At 40.5% G+C, this 22460-nt stretch overlaps 1 protein-coding gene across 2 annotated transcripts in view; it reads right to left on the reverse strand.

Moving 5' to 3' along the window:
- The window catches only part of ADGRA3 (adhesion G protein-coupled receptor A3), a 110169-nt gene that overhangs the window by 49703 nt on the left and 38006 nt on the right, over positions 1-22460 (reverse strand). The window contains exons 3-8 of one of the 2 annotated variants that reach the window (XM_074992552.1): positions 16789-16860; positions 16042-16113; positions 14981-15052; positions 12661-12821; positions 11537-11750; positions 9100-9264 (exon numbers count right to left, since the gene is read on the reverse strand). In XM_074992552.1, the coding sequence (XP_074848653.1) occupies positions 9100-9264; positions 11537-11750; positions 12661-12821; positions 14981-15052; positions 16042-16113; positions 16789-16860 (756 nt within the window). The remainder of the gene's footprint in view (positions 1-9099; positions 9265-11536; positions 11751-12660; positions 12822-14980; positions 15053-16041; positions 16114-16788; positions 16861-22460) is intronic. The other variant, XM_074992553.1, reaches the window with a different exon arrangement.

Consider the following 22460-nt stretch of genomic DNA (forward strand, 5'->3'; position numbering starts at 1 on the left):
GCCCGTGATACCAGAGCAACGTCAGCCTACTGTTGCTCAGAGCGTGGAAAGGACTGCCACTCCCGGATTGGATTGCCCAGCCACAGAAGACGCTGCTCGAATCAGTCCAACTGGGGCGCAAACCCATGATCCCTCGGGATCGAAGGATGCCTACTATCTACAGGAGAACACTGAGTCCTGGTTGATGGACTGGGGGCGGGACTTCCTCAGGGTTCTTTTCTCGTCTGCTTGTTGCCTGAGGTTGTCTTCATACTGAGACAGTCCTTTTTTCACCCGTTGCTTCCACAGGCATCGATCGGTGGCAAGCGTCTCCCAGGTGGCAGTGCTGATGTTAGCAGCCTTCAAGTCACGCTTGCACACATCTTTGTGGCAGAGATGAGGTCTTCCAACAGGCCTGGTCCCTGTCGCCAGTTCACCGTAGAGGAAATCATTAGGTATGCAACCGTCCTGCATACAGGAGATGTGACCTAGCCATCGCAGGCATCTCTGCTTGATCAAGTGTGCATGGTGGCAGTCCCTGCTCGTTTGAGCACCGTGTTGCTGGTCACCTTGCCCCGCCAGGAGATTCCCAGGATGCATTTCAGGAAATGCATATGAAATGAGTTGAGCTCTTTTCATACTTGGAGCTCAGCGTCCAAGTTTCGCAGCTGTACAGGAGGGTACTCAGCATGCAGGCGCTATAGACTTGTGCTCTGGTGTGCTCTGTGAGTTTCCTGTTGGACCATACTCTTTTTGTTAGCCTGGATAGTGTGGTGGCAGCCATTCCAATACGTTTGTTAATCTCCTTTCAAGGGAGAGGTTGTCGGATATTGTGGAGCCCAGGTAAACAAACTCATGGACAACTTCCAGCTGGTGATCGTTGATGCTTATGGCAAGCGGATGGTTAGTGTCCTGATTCATCACTTGTGTTTTCTTGGTATCGATGATAAGCCTGAACTCTGTGCAGGCATCCGCAAAGCGATTCATGAGGTGCTGCAGTTCCTCCTGTGTATGAGTTGTAACAGCTGCATCATCTGCAAAGAGGAAGTCTCATAAGCACCTTGTTTGCCCTTTGGTCCTTGCTTTTAGCCTAGACAGCTGGAAGAGCTTGCCATCAGATCTCGTGTGAAGGTAAATGCCTGTTGTGGCTGAACCAAAGACATATTTGAGCAGGATGGAAAAATATTCCAAAAAGTGTAGGGGCCAGAACGCAACCCTGCTTCACTCCACTGTGGATACTGAAAGGTTTGGAAGTGGATGCATCATAGACAATGACTCTCTTCATGTCCTCGTGGAAAGATTTGATGGGTGAGCAGGGTGAGGGGACAGCCAATCTCTTCCAGAATTTGAAAAAGACCATTTCTGCTAACAAGGTCAAAAGCCTTGGTTAGGTCGATGAATGCAATGCATAGTGGCGTTTGCTGTTCCCTGCACTTTTCCTGCAGCTGCCTAAGGGAAAATATCATATCGATGGTAGATCTTTTAGCTCTAAACCCACACTGTGACTCAGGATAGACTTGTCCTGCAAGGACTTGCAGCCTTTTTAATACTACCCAGACACAGAGCTTTCCAACAGTATTAAGGAGGGATATACCACGATAGTTGTTACAGTCGCTCCTGTCACCCTTGTTCTTGTAAAGAGTGACTATGTTGGCATCTCACATGTCTTGTGGTACCTTCCGCTCCTTCCAACACTGACACAGCAGCCTATACAGTTCTGGAATCAGGCTGCTCTTAGCACACTTGAGAATTTCTGATGGAATGCCGTCTTTACCTGGGGCTTTCACAACTGCCAGTGCATCAAGTTCCTGGCTGACCTTCAGCGCTGTTGGTACATTGTTGAGCTCTGACAAAGTTCCAAGGCACCTAATGACGTTCAGTGCTGCTTCTGTGACAGTGCTCTCCGAAGCATACAACTCTGAGTAATGCTCCACCCACCTTTCCATCTGTTTGGAGCGGTCCTTAAGGATCTCTCCATTGAGTGCCTTCAGGGAAGCAATCTTATTTTGAATTGGTCCAATGGCTTCCCTGATTCCACCATATATGCCCTTTATGTTGCCATTGTCTGCACAGGTGTGGATTCTGGAGCAGAGCTGAAGCCTGTAGTCATTAGCACAGCGCCTGGCTGTCCTTTGGACTGTACCACCAGTGGCCCTGAGTATCTGCAAGTTCCTCTCACTAGGGGATGTCTTGTATGTTGTCACTGTGAGCCGCTTCTCCTCAACGATGGGCAGCAGCTCTTCTGAGTGTGCAGTCAGCTGACTTCGTCTGCTTCTTACCAAAAGTCGACATCGCTGTGTTGTAGATGGTATCCCTAAGGTATGCCCACCTTCCGCTGGCATCTGCACTGGTTGGGCTAGGAAGGGCCGCATCGAGGGCACGGGTAAACTGTGCAACCCTCTCGGGGTCTTTGGTCATACAGAAGTTGATTCGTGGCCTACCTGCATTCTTTGTTCGATACAGACTCCGAGGTTGAAGCCTGATCTTGCTGGCAACGAGTGAATGGTTGGAGTCGCAGTCTGCACTATGATAGCTGCGAGTCAGCTTGACGTTGCCCATGCAGGTGTGCCTTACAAGCTGGTGCCAGTGTTTGGACCTGGGATGACGCCATGACACACTGTGCTGGGGCTTGGTCTTGAAGAAGGTGTTGGTAACACAGAGACTGTGCTGGCAGCAAAGCTCCAGCAGTCGCTGCCCATTCTCATTTAACTTACCAACTCTGAATTGCCCTAAGCATGTGGGTCAGCTGGAATGGTCAGCACCAACTCTTGCGTTAAAATCCCCAAGAATGATCAGTGGCTCGCGATTTGGAATTTCTTAGATTGCGATGCTGAGCTCATCATAAAACTTGTCCTTAGCTTCTTGGGAAGAGGTCAATGTTGGAGCATAGGCACCGATGTTGTTGGTCAGGCCTGCAGATGTTTGCTCCTGGAGTTGTATAAGCCTTTCCGAGTGCCCTGTGGGTGGTGTGATGGAGCCAATCAGACTATTCTTGATTGCAAAACCCACACCGTGCTCTTTGGTCTCACTAGGGGGTTTTCCCATCCAGAAAAAAGTGAAATCTTTCTCCTTTAGACTGCCGGAAGATGAGAGTCCTGTCTCCTGAAGGGCGACAATGTCCATTTTTAACCTTCTCAGCGCGCCATTGAGGGAATTTTATAGTCTATGGGAGCTTATCCCCACAACCGCCCTCGGCATGACAAGCTTGGAACCCCTCTAGCACAGACATTGCCTAAATGAACCAACCATACTGACTGTAAATATTCTTTATCCTATCTTGCATATGCTATTTTCTGATGAGGTAAGAGCTGCATTTCAATTCTACTACTTCAGTCTTGAAACTAACTCAAAGCAGAAACAACCACTTCCAACTATACTCTACCTGTCTAAATTATACAAGAAAATTCACCTAGGAACATTTACAGCCAACTGCTCAGAATAATTTCCTCTTTGAGCCAAAGCTTGATTTCCATTTAGTCTCAAAAGTGAAAAATTCCTCTTTATTATTACTGCTTTAGTATCACAAATGAAAATCTGCTATAGTAAACCCCTGGCAGAATTAGAATTTCCTGAAACCCTATTTCCTTCCAATGAATTCCAGAGGGGTAAAATCCTATTACAGGGAACAATCAGTGAGCAGCACAGGTTAATTTAATGGAGTACACTTTAAAATAAGCCTTTGCCATCTGTTTCTACTTCTAATGGCAAATCAGAAAAGAAAAATTCACAATTGTCTCATAAAAAAACATAAGTGATTTAAATGACTGTGTATGTTCTTTAATGAATAGAGCTTGCATCTGTTCAAATTTCTTCACCTTTCAGTCTAGAGAAAGGAAGTAAAACTCCTGTTCCCCAATATAATACATTTCTCCTAATGAACAGAAAACACTGTAAGAGGAACCTTTTTACTCTGTTCCTTTATTTTCCCATTACACCACAAAAACTGAATTTATCAGTAAGTCCATTAAGAATCCGACCATAAAAATATCCTTTAGACACTATTTATGTCTCAAACTGTGAATTTTAATCAGTGAAGTACCATTAGACATTGTAAATGATATATCAGAATTTTGGTTTGAGAAATACAAATAAATCCCTTTACCCCTAGTTAAAACAAAACAAAACAAAACAAAAAACCTGTTTTTTTTAAAAGAAAAAAGTCTTAAAATTGTCCGCCACTTACTCCTTTATATGTATCTCTACTTCTTAATTTTTTAAAACTGACAAATACTACAAAAGAGTTTTCTATATGCTTGCATGACTGTAGTTATGTTGGGAGTTAATGGAAACCCTTAGCTATAAAATATTAACACTGAAAAACAGTGAGTCTTGCATGACTTCAGCACAAAATAAGGAGGCAAGGTAAGACTGAGTAACTCAACTGATGATAGTAGTGCAGAAGAAAAGAAACTAAGAATATTAAACTAAAGTACCAGTCCTGCCCTCACACCCCATAGAAAAAAGTTTAAAATGCTTCCAGAGCTCAAATTTCACTCTGTGTTTTATCAGGAAGGATAAAGACAAGAGAAAGAGACTGACAGGAAAGTGAACGAATGACACAGCAACATGCACCAAAAGGGTGTGATGCACACAAATAATACTGCAAAAAAATGTGAGAACAGGAGATTACTTACCTATAATTGCAGGGTCTTTGAGATGAGTAGTCTCTGTTTGTATTCCAAAGACGGTTATAAGCATGCACTCAGAGCTTAACGAAGTAGTAGCATCCATAGGTTCATGTGTGCATTCTTACATTGCCTCATGGTTTCACCCATGACAATAAAGGACGGGTAGACTGACAAAATCTTCAGTTTTTTTCTACTGCAGCTCTACCACCATAGGGGAAGGAGGGTGAGACTGGAATAGAGAAGGGGACCACACATTTTGAAGAACCTCCAGTTACAGACAAGAAATATACCCTTCTTTGTAGAATCAATCACTAAGTCATAATAAGGAAAGTGTGCATGGAATGCTGCATGACTGCTTTACGTATGTCCATAAGAGTCACACTGTAGTGTACTGTGGTAGTGCTCTTGTGGAATGGGCCCATATCCCATCTAGTGGAGACCAGACTACTAACTGACAGAAGACTGTAATGCAACCTGAGACCTGCTCTGAGTCTCTCTGGGTAGAGATAGTGTCTGCTATGACAAAAAATATTCTAGGAGACTTACAGAAAGGCTTGCTTCATGTAGCTCTCTTTTTTTTATCCAGAGACATTGAGGGTGTGAAGCCACCATTCCTTATTTGAGACATGTGGCTTGGGAAAGAGAGTTGGCAAATGTATGGGCTGGTTGAGGTAGAACAGAAAACCATTTTTGGTAGAAATTTGGAATGTAAGAACTCGACTGAGTGGGTGGGTATTTACATATAATGCCCTTCCCAAACTGGTAGTCAAAAGGTGGGGTAAAAATAAAATATCCCTCCCCCAGAGGGCTGAAAGTTCTAATAGCTGCTGCATTCATCCTGATGGAGTTGATCGGTAATCCTGAGGACTTCAGATACAGATACAATAAATAGCCTATGAGCATTGGGCTGCAGACAGCTTAAGAGGCAAGACCTGTCCATGAAATGTGCTCATTTAGCTTAGTAGAATTGTCTTGTGGAATTTTTTTGCTACTGGAGAGGATATCTTGTACTGCCAATCAACGTTCCTGTGCTAGTGGAAGTGTGCACCAAGTATGTGGATTGGGTGCCTGAGTCTCTGACCTGTCCATGAAATGTGCTCATTTAGCTTAGTAGAATTGTCTTGTGGAATTTTTTTGCTACTGGAGAGGATATCTTGTACTGCCAATCAACATTCCTGTGCTAGTGGAAGTGTGCACCAAGTATGTGGATTGGGTGCCTGAGTCTCTGACTGTATTGTCCATGCAGCTTGAGAAATACTGGTGGCAGAAATAGAGGATGTTTTGAACAATAGAGAAAACCAGAATGAGAGGCTGAATATAGTGATCAGAATCACCATCACCCCCTCCCAGAGTTTGTGAACAATATGTGGAGAGCGCGGCAGGAAAGGAAGATGTAACCGATCCATTTGAACGAATTGAAGACCACAGCATTGCTCAGTGAATGGGCACTGAGTACGGAATGTACTTTGTGTTGGTGTGAAATACAAAGAGGCCTCTGAAATTTTACCAAATTTACCAGAAACATCCGACATTACCACATCATGCAGTTCCCATTCATGGTCACCTGCAAAGTTCCTGCTCAGAGCATCAGCAATCACATTCTCCATCCCTGATAAGAGGACACTATGGGCAAAGAACCATTTCCAGAGACATACTTCTGTGGCTGAGAAGGGAAAAGCAAGTTCTGGCTGAAACCAACAGGTTGGATGTCAGTGAAGGGATCATGTCCAATAAGGTGTGGAACCCATCTTTGGCAGATAAGCATACACGGAGGTTGTATTGATGAAAGCTCCATTGACCTGGAGGGATTGTGTAGGATGTAAAGATGATTTTTCAACATTTACTCCCAGTGAGAAGAGAAGTAGAAGAAACATGGATAACAATATCCAAACCTTCTTTGGGATTGTACCACCCACAGCCAGTCGTGTAGGTAAGGGAATACAAGGACTCATTGTCTGTGTCTAGACTAACCCCCTCAACTTCGAAGGGGGCATGGTAATTAGGGTGTTGGGACATTACTAATGAAGTGCCGCAGTGCATATACAACACGTCATTTGGCTAAATCTCCCCTGGGGCAACTTCAAAGTGTCAAACTTCGAAGTGCTGGTTTGCTTGTAGCCGTGGGTACTTTGAAATGCCTGAAAGGACTACTTTAAAGTCCCTTTACTCCTCTGGGACTTCGAAATGCCGGCTTGTGAGTAGCTGTGGGTCAGCCACAGGTACTTCAAAGTGCCCATGCTACTTCTGAGCAAAAACAAATGAAGGCAGAAAGGGCAAGCTTTTCATCCTGGCATCTTTGGTATAATCCAGTATCCAGACAGGGGTGGTGGGGGAGAGAAGGTTGGCAGGAAACAGGGGAAACAACATTGCAAAGTCCTTAATTCTTTAAAAATTACTAGAATCACTAAAAGAAGTACAAAATCAGTAAACTTTTCACTGCGTACAAGAATAAAAACAGCTTTCCTGGGACACCTGGAAAGTGTTTCACCAGTGAAAGAAAAGCAATAAGGTCTAGCTCAGATTATGCAGTGGTGGGAAGGAATTCAAGAAATGGCTGGTCCGCCCTGCCCTTTATTATCATCTCAGGAGAAACCATGAGGCAATGCAAGTGCATGCATGCAGACCAACAGACTCTACTACTTTCAAAAGTTCCAGCTCTCGGCATACGGTGCATGTCCTCTCAGTGTAATACAATACAAACCACTGCCAGAAGAACACGTAAAGATCCTTTATATAAGCTTACAAAGGGATAGTTGTAGCATTACCACAGTGCAAGTACATTAGAGCAAGCCTTTAAACTACAAAACAATTTAATTTTAAAAGGGGAAGATTGAGATTAAAAGCCAACAAAAAGACAGAAAGCCACAAATACATTAGGCATCATGAGCGAAATCTGATTCCATTGACATTGATGGCAAAACTCCCTCTGTTGTCAAAAGAATTCAAAATTTCATCCCAAAATGGATTAATGAGGTGAACTAAAATAATTTCCTCATGCCTATGCAGTAGAGGTTTGATTCCGATCAGTGTTCATGTTGTACTTTCAGTCAGTACCTGGCCCAAACTGGGGACGCTAATGATTCAAACACTGAACCAAATTAGGCGATGAATCCTTATGAAAAATGGTAAGGTCTTTTAAATTGAGGCTCTCTACCTGGAAAGTACACTCTGAATATGCTGAATGTATTCAGGTGAGGAAAGGGGAGAATCTTTACAAGGGGGGCGTGGGGGAAACCTTACTGTGTATATGTTACCCATGTCAATGAATGACTAGCAGAGCTGATTCTTGCAGACATAACAGGTACGGAGATGGCATTGCGCATATGACTTTAATGGATTTCTGTTAAGCTTACATAGTATTATACCAAACTCATTGCCATCTATACATTAATCTGTTTGCTACAACATGGTATGCACATTTAACTGAAGATAAGACAGGATCTCTGGATAGCTCTCTCAAGCATCCAACTCAGGAAGGAATTACTCGCTCTCCCCCCACCCCCCCCGCCAAAAAAAAAAAAAAAAAACCACCACCACCACCACCACAACAAACCACCCTATCCTACCAGGCACATCTGCAACAGTAGTATGATGCAAATAAGCAATATTTCACTCAAAATTCATATAACTGTATAACTGAATAGCAACTTAATCATGGGGGTAGGGAGAAAGGTGATGGGTTTACAAAAGAAAACTACTACTAGCAAGTACCATTTAAACCAGCCTAAGTTAACGAATCACAAGAGAGAGCTCTTTGTCAAGAAAAACAGCGATAAGAAAATTAACTCTAATAAAAATATACGTGCCAACAACATTTTGTTTCTCACTAGAACTACTGTAGGAAGGTGCAAAAGAGAAGTCAGAAAAAGAATTAACTTACATATAGGAAATCTAATTGTGATAGCTGGCACCTCCAGAAGTAATGTGTTGTTAGAGTGACCAGCAGCATAAGAGATCGGAAAAGGGAAAACAGGTGAAAAGATAAGTAAAGAATAAAAACAAGATAGACTGTAATAACTAACACAATGGAAAACTAGAGCTACCACTAGCAGTACAATTATTGTACTACTTAAAAGGACCCAATATTTTATAGCACTATTGTAGTGATTTCATACATGGGAGATAATTAAAAACTTGTAAGTAGAATGCCAATACTGAAGACAAATCTTGGATTAGCTGTGTTCCAAGTTTAAGTTACAAGCCATTTCTAAACATGTTCACTAAAAGGTATATTTACATATTTAGAATATAATACTTTACCATCAATTTATTTTCTAATGGATTTACGCAATATTGGTTAAAAGTCAACAATATTTCACAGTATCACTGCTTGGATTTTTTTCATCCATATGCCACTTTGGTATAATTGAAACTGTAAGAACGTCTTATATCTCATGCAGGCACACACACCAGTAAGATGCCTTTTAATACAAGCTGCTAACTGAAAAGCAGAATCAAACAACACCTCATGAAACAATTTGTTGCCACCAACCTGAAATCTCCTTTATTGTTGACAACCCTCTCTGGAAGGCAATACTGTGCAGAGCTCTCCAATACTACGATGTCTACAGTTCTCGAATTATTTCCACGTCTGGTTTGCACATGACAACCCCAGTTGCCAGTGGATCCAGCTTGAATGTTTGAGATAGTTAAGGCACTATGAAGACAAAAAAAAACAAGAACAAAAATAAAAAACAAAAACTGAACTTCAGCAAAATGCATGAGAAGTATTTATGAAAAGGGAACAGTGCTCAGAAAAACCAGAGAAACGGCAGTTCAGTAATGTGACTGTGAACGGACTTACCAATACTAGAAACCAACCACCCAGGAGCCCAAGAACTAATAATTAACTGTGGCTGAGATCTAGGTTCTGTAGTCCATCACTCTATGAAGGCAGAACTATTTATTACAGTTACAGATTGGTTTTGCCTATTTTTAAGTTTGTTGGAAGCTACAAAAAAATTCAAAATGTAATTTTTAGTTTGAGTTGATCTGAATATGAAAACTCCAGAAACAAATGTGGTAAGCTGAAAATATTTGTTTTGGGTCCTATATATTGACTGAGGAGAGGAGGACGTGTAATCATAAAGATAATTACTTATAACGGTTGTTCTTCAAGATGTTGGTGCAGAAGTGTTTTCCATTCAGATGTGTTTTCACAGGGCACCAAAGCCAGAGAAATTTGTATAACATTACTTATGGGATCATGCTCACTATTAAAGGGCAGAGCTATCCTGACCCTCATCCTCTTGTTTCTTTTGCACAGAATGTCAAGAATAGAGATTCCAACACAGAGAACAAAAAGTGAGTCATAGAATGCACATCTGAGGTCACATCAAAGAAGAACAGTTATAATATAAATAGGTAAACATCTCTGCTTCTTTGAGGGGTTGTAGTGATATATTCCAAGCAGCATTCACAGGAGTATTCGCAAGAGTGGGAGCTTGAAGTCTACTTAAAAATGACTGCAGGATGCCCTGCTCAAACTCTGTATCTGACCTAGACACAGCAGACACTCCAATGACTGGTAAATGTATGCACAGATGCCCTGCAAGTGTCCAAACTGAAAGATTACTGAGGAATGTCATCAGCAAGCTTTGGCCCTTATTGGACAATCCCACAAACTCCAGAGAGGCATGATCTGAGCTAATCCATATGCTGATGTAACATGGGAAGTTTACTGGGAGTCCCTCAGATCTTTTCTACTTTGCTTATCTAGAGCACCTCTAATTTTCTGGCAGACCAAAAAAGAAATAAAATCCAGATTTTGTCACTCAGGTTCCTTTATTTGGACTAGATCACTTGAATGTATAGAGTGGGTTCGGGCATATCACACACCCAAAGTTACACAGAAAATCTCTTCCTTTACATACATCTACACATTATATTGCATCAGATGTTTTGGGATTGGACTGGTTATTTTGAAGGAACCAATCTGTGTGCAACATGCTCTGCCCATGCATTATTTACACTCAACCTATTTGCCTCACCTCTACACTTTTAATTATCTTGTCCCTTGTTAATAAAGGGAGAGCATTCTCTTGCTATTCTTAGCTAACTCAGACATGATCTTTTTAGCTTACTGACCATGGATTTGAACAGCAGACCGATCATGGGAATCAGGATAGTACTAAGGTCTCACAAAGGAACCGGCTTTTTGACATGAAGGTGGATATGAATGACTCCCCACGGAAAATGATCTTCCTTTGGATAGGCAGATGAAATGCAGAGATCGCCACTAAATGAACCCTCAATGACCTGACTGAGAGAAGACTGAGGGTATAAAAGGTACTTCATAATGTCCAAAATGAAGGCCAGCATTGGTTGAATTCTCTAAGCAAGCACCCAGATGAAAAAATACTTCCACTTGTCCAAATTAGTCACCCTACTACAAGGGGGTCCTCCTATTAAGCAACACCCTGCTGAACAGTTTCTGAACAACAACATTTGTCATCTAGCCATGCAGGCTTCCACCTCATGAGATGGAATGTTGGATGCAAAACTCAACTGTGATGTTGTGTATGTAGCTCAGGGTGACGAGGAAAAATACAAGAAACCACATGAACAGAATGAGTACGTCAAAGAACCAATACTACCTAAATTGCACTGGACCAATGAGAATCACTTTCTTTTGTTGAAGCTGGTCCAATATGTATAAACAATTAAATGGTCATTGGAGGATGGAATTGAACTTGTATGATCTAACTACCAAGTTACATAGGGTCATTCACACTCTCTCTGGCCCAATGATTGTGATTGCCATTATGTAATATTGTCTGCCAGGGTTTTTTCTCTTAACCCCCTCACTGCTGTAAATTTACATATTCACATCAATAAGAACCAAGAAGAGGCTGTTATTTGCCACCAACTACTTCACTAAGCCATATAAACTAGGACATGGTAGTTGGCTGGGTTTACATGGAATTTACCTTGCAATCAATGAGCAATTATGAATTACGCTCTTTTCAACAAAAATACCCTGAGATTCATCAGTTTCAACAATCTTCCCATCCTGATACCACAACACTTGCATGTCTTGATCAATATACGAAGCCATGCACTGGAAGGGCAGACTGTCTCCTTCAAAGACAACCTGACGATGGGATGGAGTCATGTAGAAAGATGGTAATTCAAGAGGAGGTTCTAGAATCCAAAAGAAAGACAGACGGACAAATAAAATAAATAAATACATAAATAAATAAACACACAAAACAAAAACTTTAAATACTAGATACTATGCTTTATAGACCCAATCTGACAAAAATGCCTTTTTAATATTCACTCAAATAACATTATTTTTTTATCTGAAATATAGTTTGATATAATCAGATCTCTATCTTAGGTGGCTTTTTAAAAAGAGCCGAAAAGGATTTAAACTGTATCTCATAACAAATAAACTGTGTTTCACATCAAACCACACCTTCAACTGACCTCTAATGGACTAACTGTATTTTTCAAAAACTGTGTTTAGTCACTCTAGTAAATTACAGAAGCTGTTTGCCAGCCTGATTTCAGAAAAAAACAGACATACAAGTAAAACAAATCACATGCATTTATATACTTCTTTTACAAATACTAAACCACCTTAATTCCAAGTGCTAAACGTTAATATTAAGATTTGCAGATAGGTAAACTTAGGCAAATTTCATGAGATCCCACGGTGAATTAGTATCATAGCTACAGACAGAAACCCACAGGCCCTCACTCCTAATTCTTTGCTGTATGAACAGGAAAGAGAGGACAACCCCACTAGTACTCTATTTTTCAAGTAAGTAGTCAAGTTAATCTGCTTATCCTGGTTTTGAGAGGACTGCTCTTCCAAAAATGAGAACGCTGTAAGATCATGGTCTTACTCAACAACTATCTCTCTGCTACCAGAGCCAACAAGGCAGTCTGAAGACTAATGTCAGTCTGTAGTGATTCCCTCTATTAAACTGGTCCACAGTCTACAGAAGTGCCAAATTGAAGGAAAGCTTAAAAATAAAGGATTGGCAACATACTAAATAAACCCAATATGCATTAATTATTACCATAATTTATCTAGAATTCTTACCACATGTTAGAAACTCCTGCTTAACTGATGTTACTAGTTGTGACTGCAGTGTCTTGGGATAGGCACATTTAGTTTCACGTACTGTTATATTTCTTTCCTTTAACCACTGATACATCCACATAATGTTACAGTCACATAGAAGATAATCAGTCTGAAATTCTCTGCAATATGCAAAAGAGATAACCACAAGAATAAATGTAATATTAATTTGTATGCTTACCTTATTACTTTTAGAATGCCTATTACAATTGACTACAAATTTCCTATAGAATCATAACGTAGAACTGGAAGGGACCTTAAGTGGTCATCTTCATGCTGAGGTGGGATTAAGTCATGAGAGTCAAGAAGTGTCAATATTAGCAAAAGTTAAGAATAGTATTCAATATTATGTGTATACTGTGTGTGTTGACATGATTTTAGTTAGCTGGACGACCACATATCATAGGTGTGGCCAAGTTTCCCATGTCCCATAAAGTTTGTTTACAGCTACCCGTCCTGGCTCTCAGTGTTCTGTGCTGCTATTTAGCTATAATTTATCCCTTATCCCTAAATGTCTTCTAAGAGCCAAGTAAGCAGTGGAAGTGTTCATAACATGCTAGACAATATTGACTTCCTGTAGTACAGCAAATTCTCTGATCTGGCACCAGTCAGGTACCGAATGCGCTGGACAAGTGAGTTTCAAGCTATTTATGGTTAAGATACGAATTAAAACATATTATTTGTGCTAGTCACTCAAATGTGTTGCCTGTATCTCATTATGGACACTACTTGTGTGACTGCATCTTTAATCCTCCATTAAAAGAAACACCGGTAATTTCTTTTTGATTAAAATCGGTCTCTTCCCATGATTTCTGATATTCAGTGACTCATAAAATCCTCTCATATTTTTAACAATACTTTGTGGTACTGAGATAAAAAAAGCCCCATTCAAATGTCTGCTTCAGTCAGCAAATAATAATGCAAATATAGTTTCAAAAAAGGGCCCCTCAGACTAAACTCATTGGTTTCATCTTTTTGTTAAAAATCTCTATATAATATGTATTTAATTATTTCACTAGTAACAGGGAATAGTGCTAAAAGATTACGCAAGTCAAAGAACAAATACATGACATTGAAACATACAATATTTCCAACTGGCGAATTCTAATTCATACCTTTTCGGCTTTAAATTTGTCAAGTTTTAGAGAATATTTTTCTTCATTTGTAAAATAAGAAACAGCAGTCAAAGCATCATTTAATACAAAATAATTAGCATATATAGGATGGGATTTTCAAAAATTCTCCATGCTAGGGTTACTCTGATCCTTCTGACTTCAAAACAAAGAAGAATTAGGCAAACACTGAGTACTTCTGAAAATTCACATTCAAGGTATATTTACACTCATAGGAAGATCAACGCAGTGGTGAGGGTTTGATTTAGTGCGTCTAGTGGGGACACGCTAAATTGAACTGTCATGGTGCTGTGTCAACCCTGGCATTCCTGGCAGTTGTGAGGGGTAAGGGAAGTCAACAGGACAAACTGCCTGCTGTTAGGACAGCAGTTAAAATCAATTTTAGACAAATTGACTCCAGCCACACAATTCTTCTAGGTGGATTTGCATATCTAAAAATCAATTTTAACTCTTAGGCTGTGTCTAGATTCAGTCTGGCTGTCAGCAGCATGATGCAAATGAGGGTTCAAGAAATTGCAGATGGCTGCTCATTTGCATATTCTCATGACTCACTTGCATATTCATGGCAAAAAACAAGAAGTGCAGATGTGGTTCTGAGGACAGAAACACCCTCTGTGCCAGCCCCTTAACCCTGAAAAACATCAGGGACAAGGGGTCTGGTGACAGAGGGTGTTTTTGCCCACAAAACCACTTTTACACTGCTTGTTTTCTGCTGTGAATATGCAAATGAGCAGCCATTTGCAATTTTGTGAACCCTCACTTGCATCATGCTGCTGGCAGCCGGGCTGAACCTAGATGCAGCCTTAGTGTAGAGTCGAAACCTCTGGCTTGAGAGTGTTTTTCATGTTCAAACTATGTCTAAACCTATTCTGCACTTATATCAATCCAAGCCTACTCAAAAAAAGATAATGCTATAATATGTTTAACAAATAAAACAATATCTGAATTGCCAACACCTTACTGGGCTAGGACTGAACATGTAGATTTGTCAGTTGTGATCAAAAGATTTTTTGCATTAATTTGCTTACTTTGCACTCAAAAATGCCTATGGACACTCATCGAGATTACTGTTTTAAACTGTTTTTTAAAGTTGGTGAGAGACTTAACTAAGCCCATACAAATTAAAACCAAAATTAGTATTTACTTACAAAGATTTTAGTGAGTTAAGATGATCAAGGGTTCCTTGCGTTAGCGAAGAAAACAAATTCCCTGACAGATTTCTAGAATATAAAATGGTAATTTTAAAGTTGTTTCATACTTAAACAATGCATTTGACTATAAATTGTGTAATTAAACACAAATTTCCTTTCAACATGTGTTTTCTTATGTTTAAAAAGTAACTTAAAATGCCAATCATCAAATGAAGACATAAGAACAGTCCTTAAAATGAGACTTCACAATGTGAGCCCAGTGGCCCCCTTAGAGAACCGTAATGCAAAAATTTTCTCACATTCTTGCCTTTTATTTTAAAGTAACAGGAGTTTGAGAGAAATTATTCTTATCAAATATTTCATTTTTTGTTTAAAACAAGAAATAACATGTTGAAATATAAACCAGAAAAAAATTAAATTGTATTTCAAATCAGTGTTACCAAAAGTTGCAAGAAAACATACTGCTCCGATATATCATTTAAAAACGCAAATGAACAGCAAACAAGAAGTTCACAACAGAAAGCTTTTTTCTTCAGCAGTTCATCTAAAAGTGCTACAGAGACATCAAGCATCACAGGGGAGTGTTCTCTGTCTCTGGCATACAAACTTTTTAGACACCTCTAACAAAAAAAAACAAACAATACCCCAACTCCCAAATCTTTCCCAAGAAAATCTCATCAAATTTTTCACAGGGATAACAGCCAGCTTGAGGCTCTGTGATAAATGACAAAAGTTGAAAGAGAATGTGGTGATGAAATGTTCTTCAAGGGAAAATATATACTATAGACTGTGATCCTTTTTCTTCTTTCCTATATTTTCCAAGAACACAAATGTAGAGGAGGCAGCACCAAACAGGGCCCGGGAATGGTTCTATTTCTTTATTCTCCTATTGACTAGCCAACTGATTGACTGTAAGCAAGCAGTATTGCCACTATGGCCATGATATGGCAACACATTTAAGCTTTCACTCAACTTCGCAGACAGTATTCCAATAAATAAAAAAATTAAATGACAATTATAAATTCCCTTCCAAACACATACAACAGAATTATACTTACAATCTAACAAGATTTATGAGTCCTCTAAACATATCTGCATTCAGGCAGCCTATTTTGTTGTTACTTAAGTCGCTACATGGAGAAAGGTGAAACAAATATTAATTGTTTCATTTAATCATATTATACATACACAGACCAAAGAAGTACAGAAAAAGAAATAGAAAAGAATGGTTCTCATGTTAGGATCTTCCCGCCCACCCCCACCCCAAGTTTCAGACAGGGGCAATTTTTTATAGATTATGCATAAATTAAAGAATATGTATAATAGGAAAGTTGGCAAAACCTTAATGAAGTGGTATTAACAGCACTGTAAATTTCACGGACTTATTAATAACCAGGGACTTGGTATTCATTGATGACCTTTTAAAAACAGTCATGAGAAAGTAGTTCTCTATATTTCAGAGGAATATTCCTGATGATATCAAAGCTTTGGATGAATATGAAGCCACTTGTGGCTCAAGACATAACATACGGAAACTGATAGCTCAATTACTGCTAGAAAATATCTTATAAACCAAGTTATGAAAGGTTGGCAGGCTGCATATAGCTGTCCAAAGCATGATTTCAATCAGCAAAGCAGTTCTGAAAATGGAAACAAAATTTCTTCTGTGGTCCTTCAATAATTTCTATATTAAATCTCCTCAAATGCAGGAGACAACGATGCTTTTGCTTGTTTTAAACTGCCAACCCCACAAACTTAACCTGGAATCTGAAAAAAGAAACAAAAAACAATAAATAGATACTTACAGTCTTTTTAGAGATGGTAGCCCCATAAAAGCACCTGGATCTATCTTACTAATAAGATTATTCTTTAGGTCTCTGTTAAAAAATGTGTAAAGAGAAAGGTCAAATTATAAAAGTCCTGAGAAATGGACATTTTTATATAGAACTGAAAACCTTTAACTTGGTAACAAGATTTCTTCTGACTTATTTGTCAGAAAGCACAAAATGTATATTTAATTTGTCTATCATTTTTGAAAATTTACTCATTACTTTTGAAACTTTTCCACTATAAGGAATGTAAATATTTTGTTTTCATTTAAATATGCCATCATATTTTTTTTTATCATAGTGTAAGGTAGGAATCTAAACTATTACATAATGTTCATTAGACTTCATATTAACCTGCACTGAATAGTACATAATGTGATTTTTCTTTTCAGCTATCTGAGGTTATGGTCACACTATGACAAATTCAAACCTACTAATATAGATTTTGTAATGCTGGATTTTATAAATTCAAATTTGAGTATCCTCACCTTCCCACGTGCTCCCCATAAAGTTGACTTATTGCTGCCACACTCAATTGGCAAACATCAACTGTTGCAGCAGTGCATTGTGGGAACCTATCCCACAGTTCCCTTATCCCTGTAGCATTCTGGGTAAATGTTGCTGGTGCAGCCTGGGGAAAAATTTGCCCTGCAAGTAGTTGTGGGTATTTGACATCATCTTCCCACATTGCATTGCCCTCATTCTCCTCCCCTGGTAAGCAAACATCCATTTTTCCAGGTGGAAGGAAAGAAAAGTAGGTCATCAACAAAGATTGCCAAAGTACCATAAACCTCTTGCGTCTATAACGCAAACTGTAGCTATAACTGAATTATCAAAGATTTTATAAGAAGCAGCAGGTGTGTGTCTTCTCAACTGGCCCTCCACCCACTTTCCCACTCCCTTGATTACATCTGATCCCTGAAAATAATACAGCGACAATGCAAAACTTGAAGAAAGAGTAGATAGCAAAGGTTTTGAAAAAAAAATGGTGAGGGAGGGCTTTAGGGTTCCCAGTTCATTACACAGATTCTGTGCACAATCTATGCCTTCTCAACTGGCCCTCCACCCACCCTTCCCTGCCTGAAAGGTTACAAAGTTAGAACAAAGACAATAGAAAAGGCTAGGAAAAAAGGGCCATTCTGTTAATGACCTAAAAGTTTGGATCTTACTGAAGGGAATTTGCACAACAGTTTGGAAAGAGAGGCTGCTGAACTCTCTCTTGTATTCAAATTTGACACATTAACACGTGGTTTTCACTGGGATGGGAATTTTCTAGGTCACTATAGGGGCTCTTATGTATACTTAGCTTTATCTAATTCTTGACTCCTCCCCTGCTTCTGCCTTTCTACTCTCTGATTTGCTCACCTTAATATTTTCCTGATTTGTCAGCCTTGATTACTATTTTGGTTCTCTGTGCCTTAAATATTGAGTCTGTTCTGGTATGGCTACGATCTGAAGAAGTGGGTCTGTCCCATGAAAGCTCATCGCCTAATAAATTATTTTGTTAGTCTTTGAAGTGCTACTGGACTGTTTCTTTTTTTTGTTTTGATAATATATAGACTAGCACAGCTATCTCTCTGTTATTATTTTATGAACGTTTTGGTATTTTGATATACATTACCCACCCGGATTTAGAATCCCAGCAAGTCTGCTGCTTGCCTGGAGCTACAATCTGGGATATTAGAGTCTCTGCCAAAAATTGTTAAACCTGTGGACTATTACTCCTTCCTACTTCTCCACGTAGGAACCAATGATACAGCTAAGAGCAACTTTGACAAGATCACGGCAGATTACATAACCCTAGGAAGGAAGATCAAGGAATATGGTGCACAAGTGGTGTTCTCGTCCATCCTCCCTGTGGAAGGAAGGGGTCCGCATAGGAATCGTTGAAACACAGAGGTAAACATGTGGTTGCATAGGTGGTGTAGCATGGAAGGATCTGGTTTCTTTGACCATGGGATTCTCTCTCGTGAACAGGGGTTGCTGGGAAGAGATGAGATCCACCTCACGAAGAGAGGAAAGAGCATCTTTGTGGGCAGGCTTGCGAACCCTGAGGAGGGCTTTAAACTAGGTTCATTGGGGGAAGGTGACACAAGCCCTGAGGTAAGTGGGGAAGGAGGAGAGAACAATCAAGTGGGTTTCCTGGGAGAAGAGAAGAAAGTGGGCCAATTGGCCCCTTGTGTAAGGTGCTTGTACTCTAATGCCAAAAGCCTGGGGAACAAACAGGAAGAATTAGAGGCCCTGGCACAGTCAAAGAAGTATGTGGTAGTTGGAATAACGGAGACTTGGTGGGACGATTCGCATAACTGGAGCATGGTCATGGAAGGTTATAAACTGTTTAGGAAGGACAGACAGGGCAGAAAAGGAGGAGGAGTTCCGCTCTATGTGAGGGAGCAGTATGATTGCTCAGAGCTCCAGTATGAGGAAGGAGAAAAATCCAGTAGAGTGTCTTTGGCTTAAACTTAGAGGCGGAAGTAACAGAGGTGATGTTGTAGTTGGTGTCTGCTATAGACCACCAGATCAGGGAGATGAGATAGAGGAGGCTTTCTTCAGGCAGCTAAGTGAAGCTTCCAAATCACAGGCCCTGGTTCTCATGGGAAACTTTAATCATCTGGACATTTGTTGGGAGACCAATACACAAGCACATAGGACAATCCAGGAAGTTTTTGTAGAATGTTGGGGATAAACTTCTTGGTACAAGTGCTGAAGGAACCAACCAGGGGCCATGCTCAACTTGACCTGCTGCTCATGAACAGGGAAGAACTAATACAAGAAAAAGAAGTGGGAGGAAACATGGGTGCAGTGACCATGAGACCATAGATTTCAGGATCCGGACAAAAGAAAGAAAGATGAGCAGTAACATACAGACTCTTGATTTCAGGACAGCAGACTTTAACTCCCTGAGAGAACGGATGAGCAGGATCCCTTGGAAAGCAAAGATGAAGGGGAAAGGAGTTGAAGAAAACTGTCAGCATTTTAAAGAAGTCTTACTGAAGGCACAGGAACAAACCATCCCGCTGCATAGTGAGAAATGCAAACATGGTAGGCAACCAGCTTGGCTTAACAGGGAAATCCTTAGTCAGCTTAAATTCAAAAAGGATGCATACAAGAAATGGAAATGGGGATAGTTGACTAAGGAGAAGTATAAACATAAGGCTGGAGAATGCTGGGCAGTAATCAGGAAAGCAAAAGCACAATTGGAACTGCAGCTGGCAAGGGATGTGAAGAGTAACAAGAAGGGTTTCCACAGGCATGTTAACAACAAACGGGTTATCAGAGAAGGTGTGGGGCCGTTACTGGATGAGGGAGGTAACCTAGTGACAGATGATGCAGGAAAAGTTGAAGTACACAATGCTTTTTTTGCCTCAGTCTTCACAGACAAAGTCAACTTCCACATGATGGTCCTAGACAATGAAGTATGGGAAGGTGGAGAACAGCCATCTGTAGGGAAGAAACAGGTTCTGAGCTGTCTAGAAAAACCATATGTTCACAAATCCATGGGTTTGGATTTAATGCACCTGAGGGTACTAAGGGAATTGGCAAAAGTCATTGCTGAACCTTAGGCCATTATCCTTGAAGACTCTTGGTGATCAGGAGAGATCCCGGATGACTGGAAAAAAGCAAACATAGTGCCCATCTTTGAAAAAGGAAAGAAGGATAATACAGGGAACTATAGACTGATCAGCCTTACCTCAATCCCTGGAAAAATAATGGAGGGAATCCTCAAAGAATCCATTTTGGAGTACTTGGAAGAGGGGAAAGTGATCAAAAGTAGCCAACATGGATTCACCAGGGGCAAGTCCTGCCTGACTAATCTGATTAGCTTCTATGATGAGGTAACAAGCTCTGTGGACATGCAGAAGTCAGTGGATGTGATCTACCTTGACTTCAGCAAGGCTTTTCATATTGTCTCCCACAACATTCTTGTCCATAGTTAAGGAAATATGGATTGCATCTTTGGACTATAAGATGGCTAGAAAGCTGGCTTCATGGTGGGGCCCAACGGGTAGTGGTCAATGGCTCAATATCTGGATCCCAGTCGGTTTCAAGGGGAGCGCCGCAAGGCTCGGTTCTGGGGCCGGTGTTGTTCAACATCTTTATTAATGACCTGGATGAGGGACTGGATTGCACCTTCAGCAAGTTTGCGGATGACACAAAACTAGTGGCAGAGGTAGATACGTTGGAGGGTAGAGAGAGAATCCAGAGTGACCTGGATAAATTAAAGGACTGGGCCAAAAGAAATCTGATGCGGTTCAATAAGGAGAAGTGTCAAGTCCTGCACCTGGGGTGAAAGAATCCCAAGCATTGTTACAGGATAGGGACCGACTGGCTCAACAGCAGTACGATGGAAAGGGACCTAGGGGTTATGGTGGACAAAAGGCTGGGTATGAGTAAACAGTGTGCCCTTGTAGCCAAGAAGGCTAACGGCATACTAGGGTGCATTAGGAGGAGCATTTCAAGCAGATCTGGAGAAGTAGTTATCCCCCTGTATACGGCACTGGTAAGGCCACGTCTTGAATACTGTGTCCAGTTTTGGGCCCCCCAGTATAAAAAGGATGTGGATTTGCTGGAGCAGGTTCAGTGGAAGGCAACAAAAATGATTAAGGGGCTGGAGCACAAGACCTATGAGGATAAGTTGAGGGATTTGGTCTTGTTTAGTTTACAGAAGAGAAGACTTAGGGGTGATTTAATAGCAGCCTTCCACTTCCTGAAGGGAAGCTCTAAAGAAGAGGGTGAGAAACAGTCCTCTGTGCTGTCAGATGGCAGAACAAGGAGTAATGGTCTGAAGTTGAAGACGGAGAGCTGTAGGTTAGATATTAGGAAAAACTAATTCACCAGGAGGGTGGTGAAGCATTGGAATGCATTGCCTAGAGAGGTGGTGGATTCTCCATCCCTTGACGTTTTTAAGTCCTGGCTTGACAACGTCCTGGCTGTGATGACTTAGTGCAGGTTGATCCTGCTTGAAGCAGAGGGCTGGACTAGATTACCTCCTGAGGTCCATTCCAGCCCTATGATTCTGTGATTGCAGCTTAATTTGAGAGAGAAATAATCTATCTGGCCAGTATTTACATAATTTTAGAACAAACAACTGCAGAATATGAACTCAAAAAATGTTCCCAACTGCTTATTTACTCGGATTTTTGGCTACCGACCAATTTAATCTAAAACTTCTCATGTTATTTCTCTGAGGAAAAATTCTGGCACAACTAACATCAACTGGAGCGTACTTATTGACTTCAGTGGGACCAGGATTTCATCCTGGAAGTCTAAACCCCATGTAGTCTAAATATATAGCTGTATTTATTTTGATTAGTCACGGATTTTATACTTTTATTTTTAAAAGTTTGCTCATCACACTGGGGCTACCAACCTGCTGCAGCAATCTAAAAAACTATAAATCTGGGGATGGAAAAGAAAGGGAATCCAAAATCCCCAATTAAAAGAAAGGACAGGGAGAGAGGAAGAACAGAAGTAATCTCCATGAGCTACTGCACTGATGAACATTCTGCGACCAAATAAAGGTGTATATGCCTCCAAGAAAGAGATATAGTCTCTATAGCACACATATATGCTTACATGTAAGTGTGAGTTTTACCAGAAGATGATTTCCTGGTAAACTGAGGGGATCTCTTTTAGGCAAGAAGGTC

This window comes from Carettochelys insculpta, chromosome 4 (genome assembly GCF_033958435.1).
Source record: "Carettochelys insculpta isolate YL-2023 chromosome 4, ASM3395843v1, whole genome shotgun sequence".
NCBI lineage: Eukaryota > Metazoa > Chordata > Testudines > Carettochelyidae > Carettochelys > Carettochelys insculpta.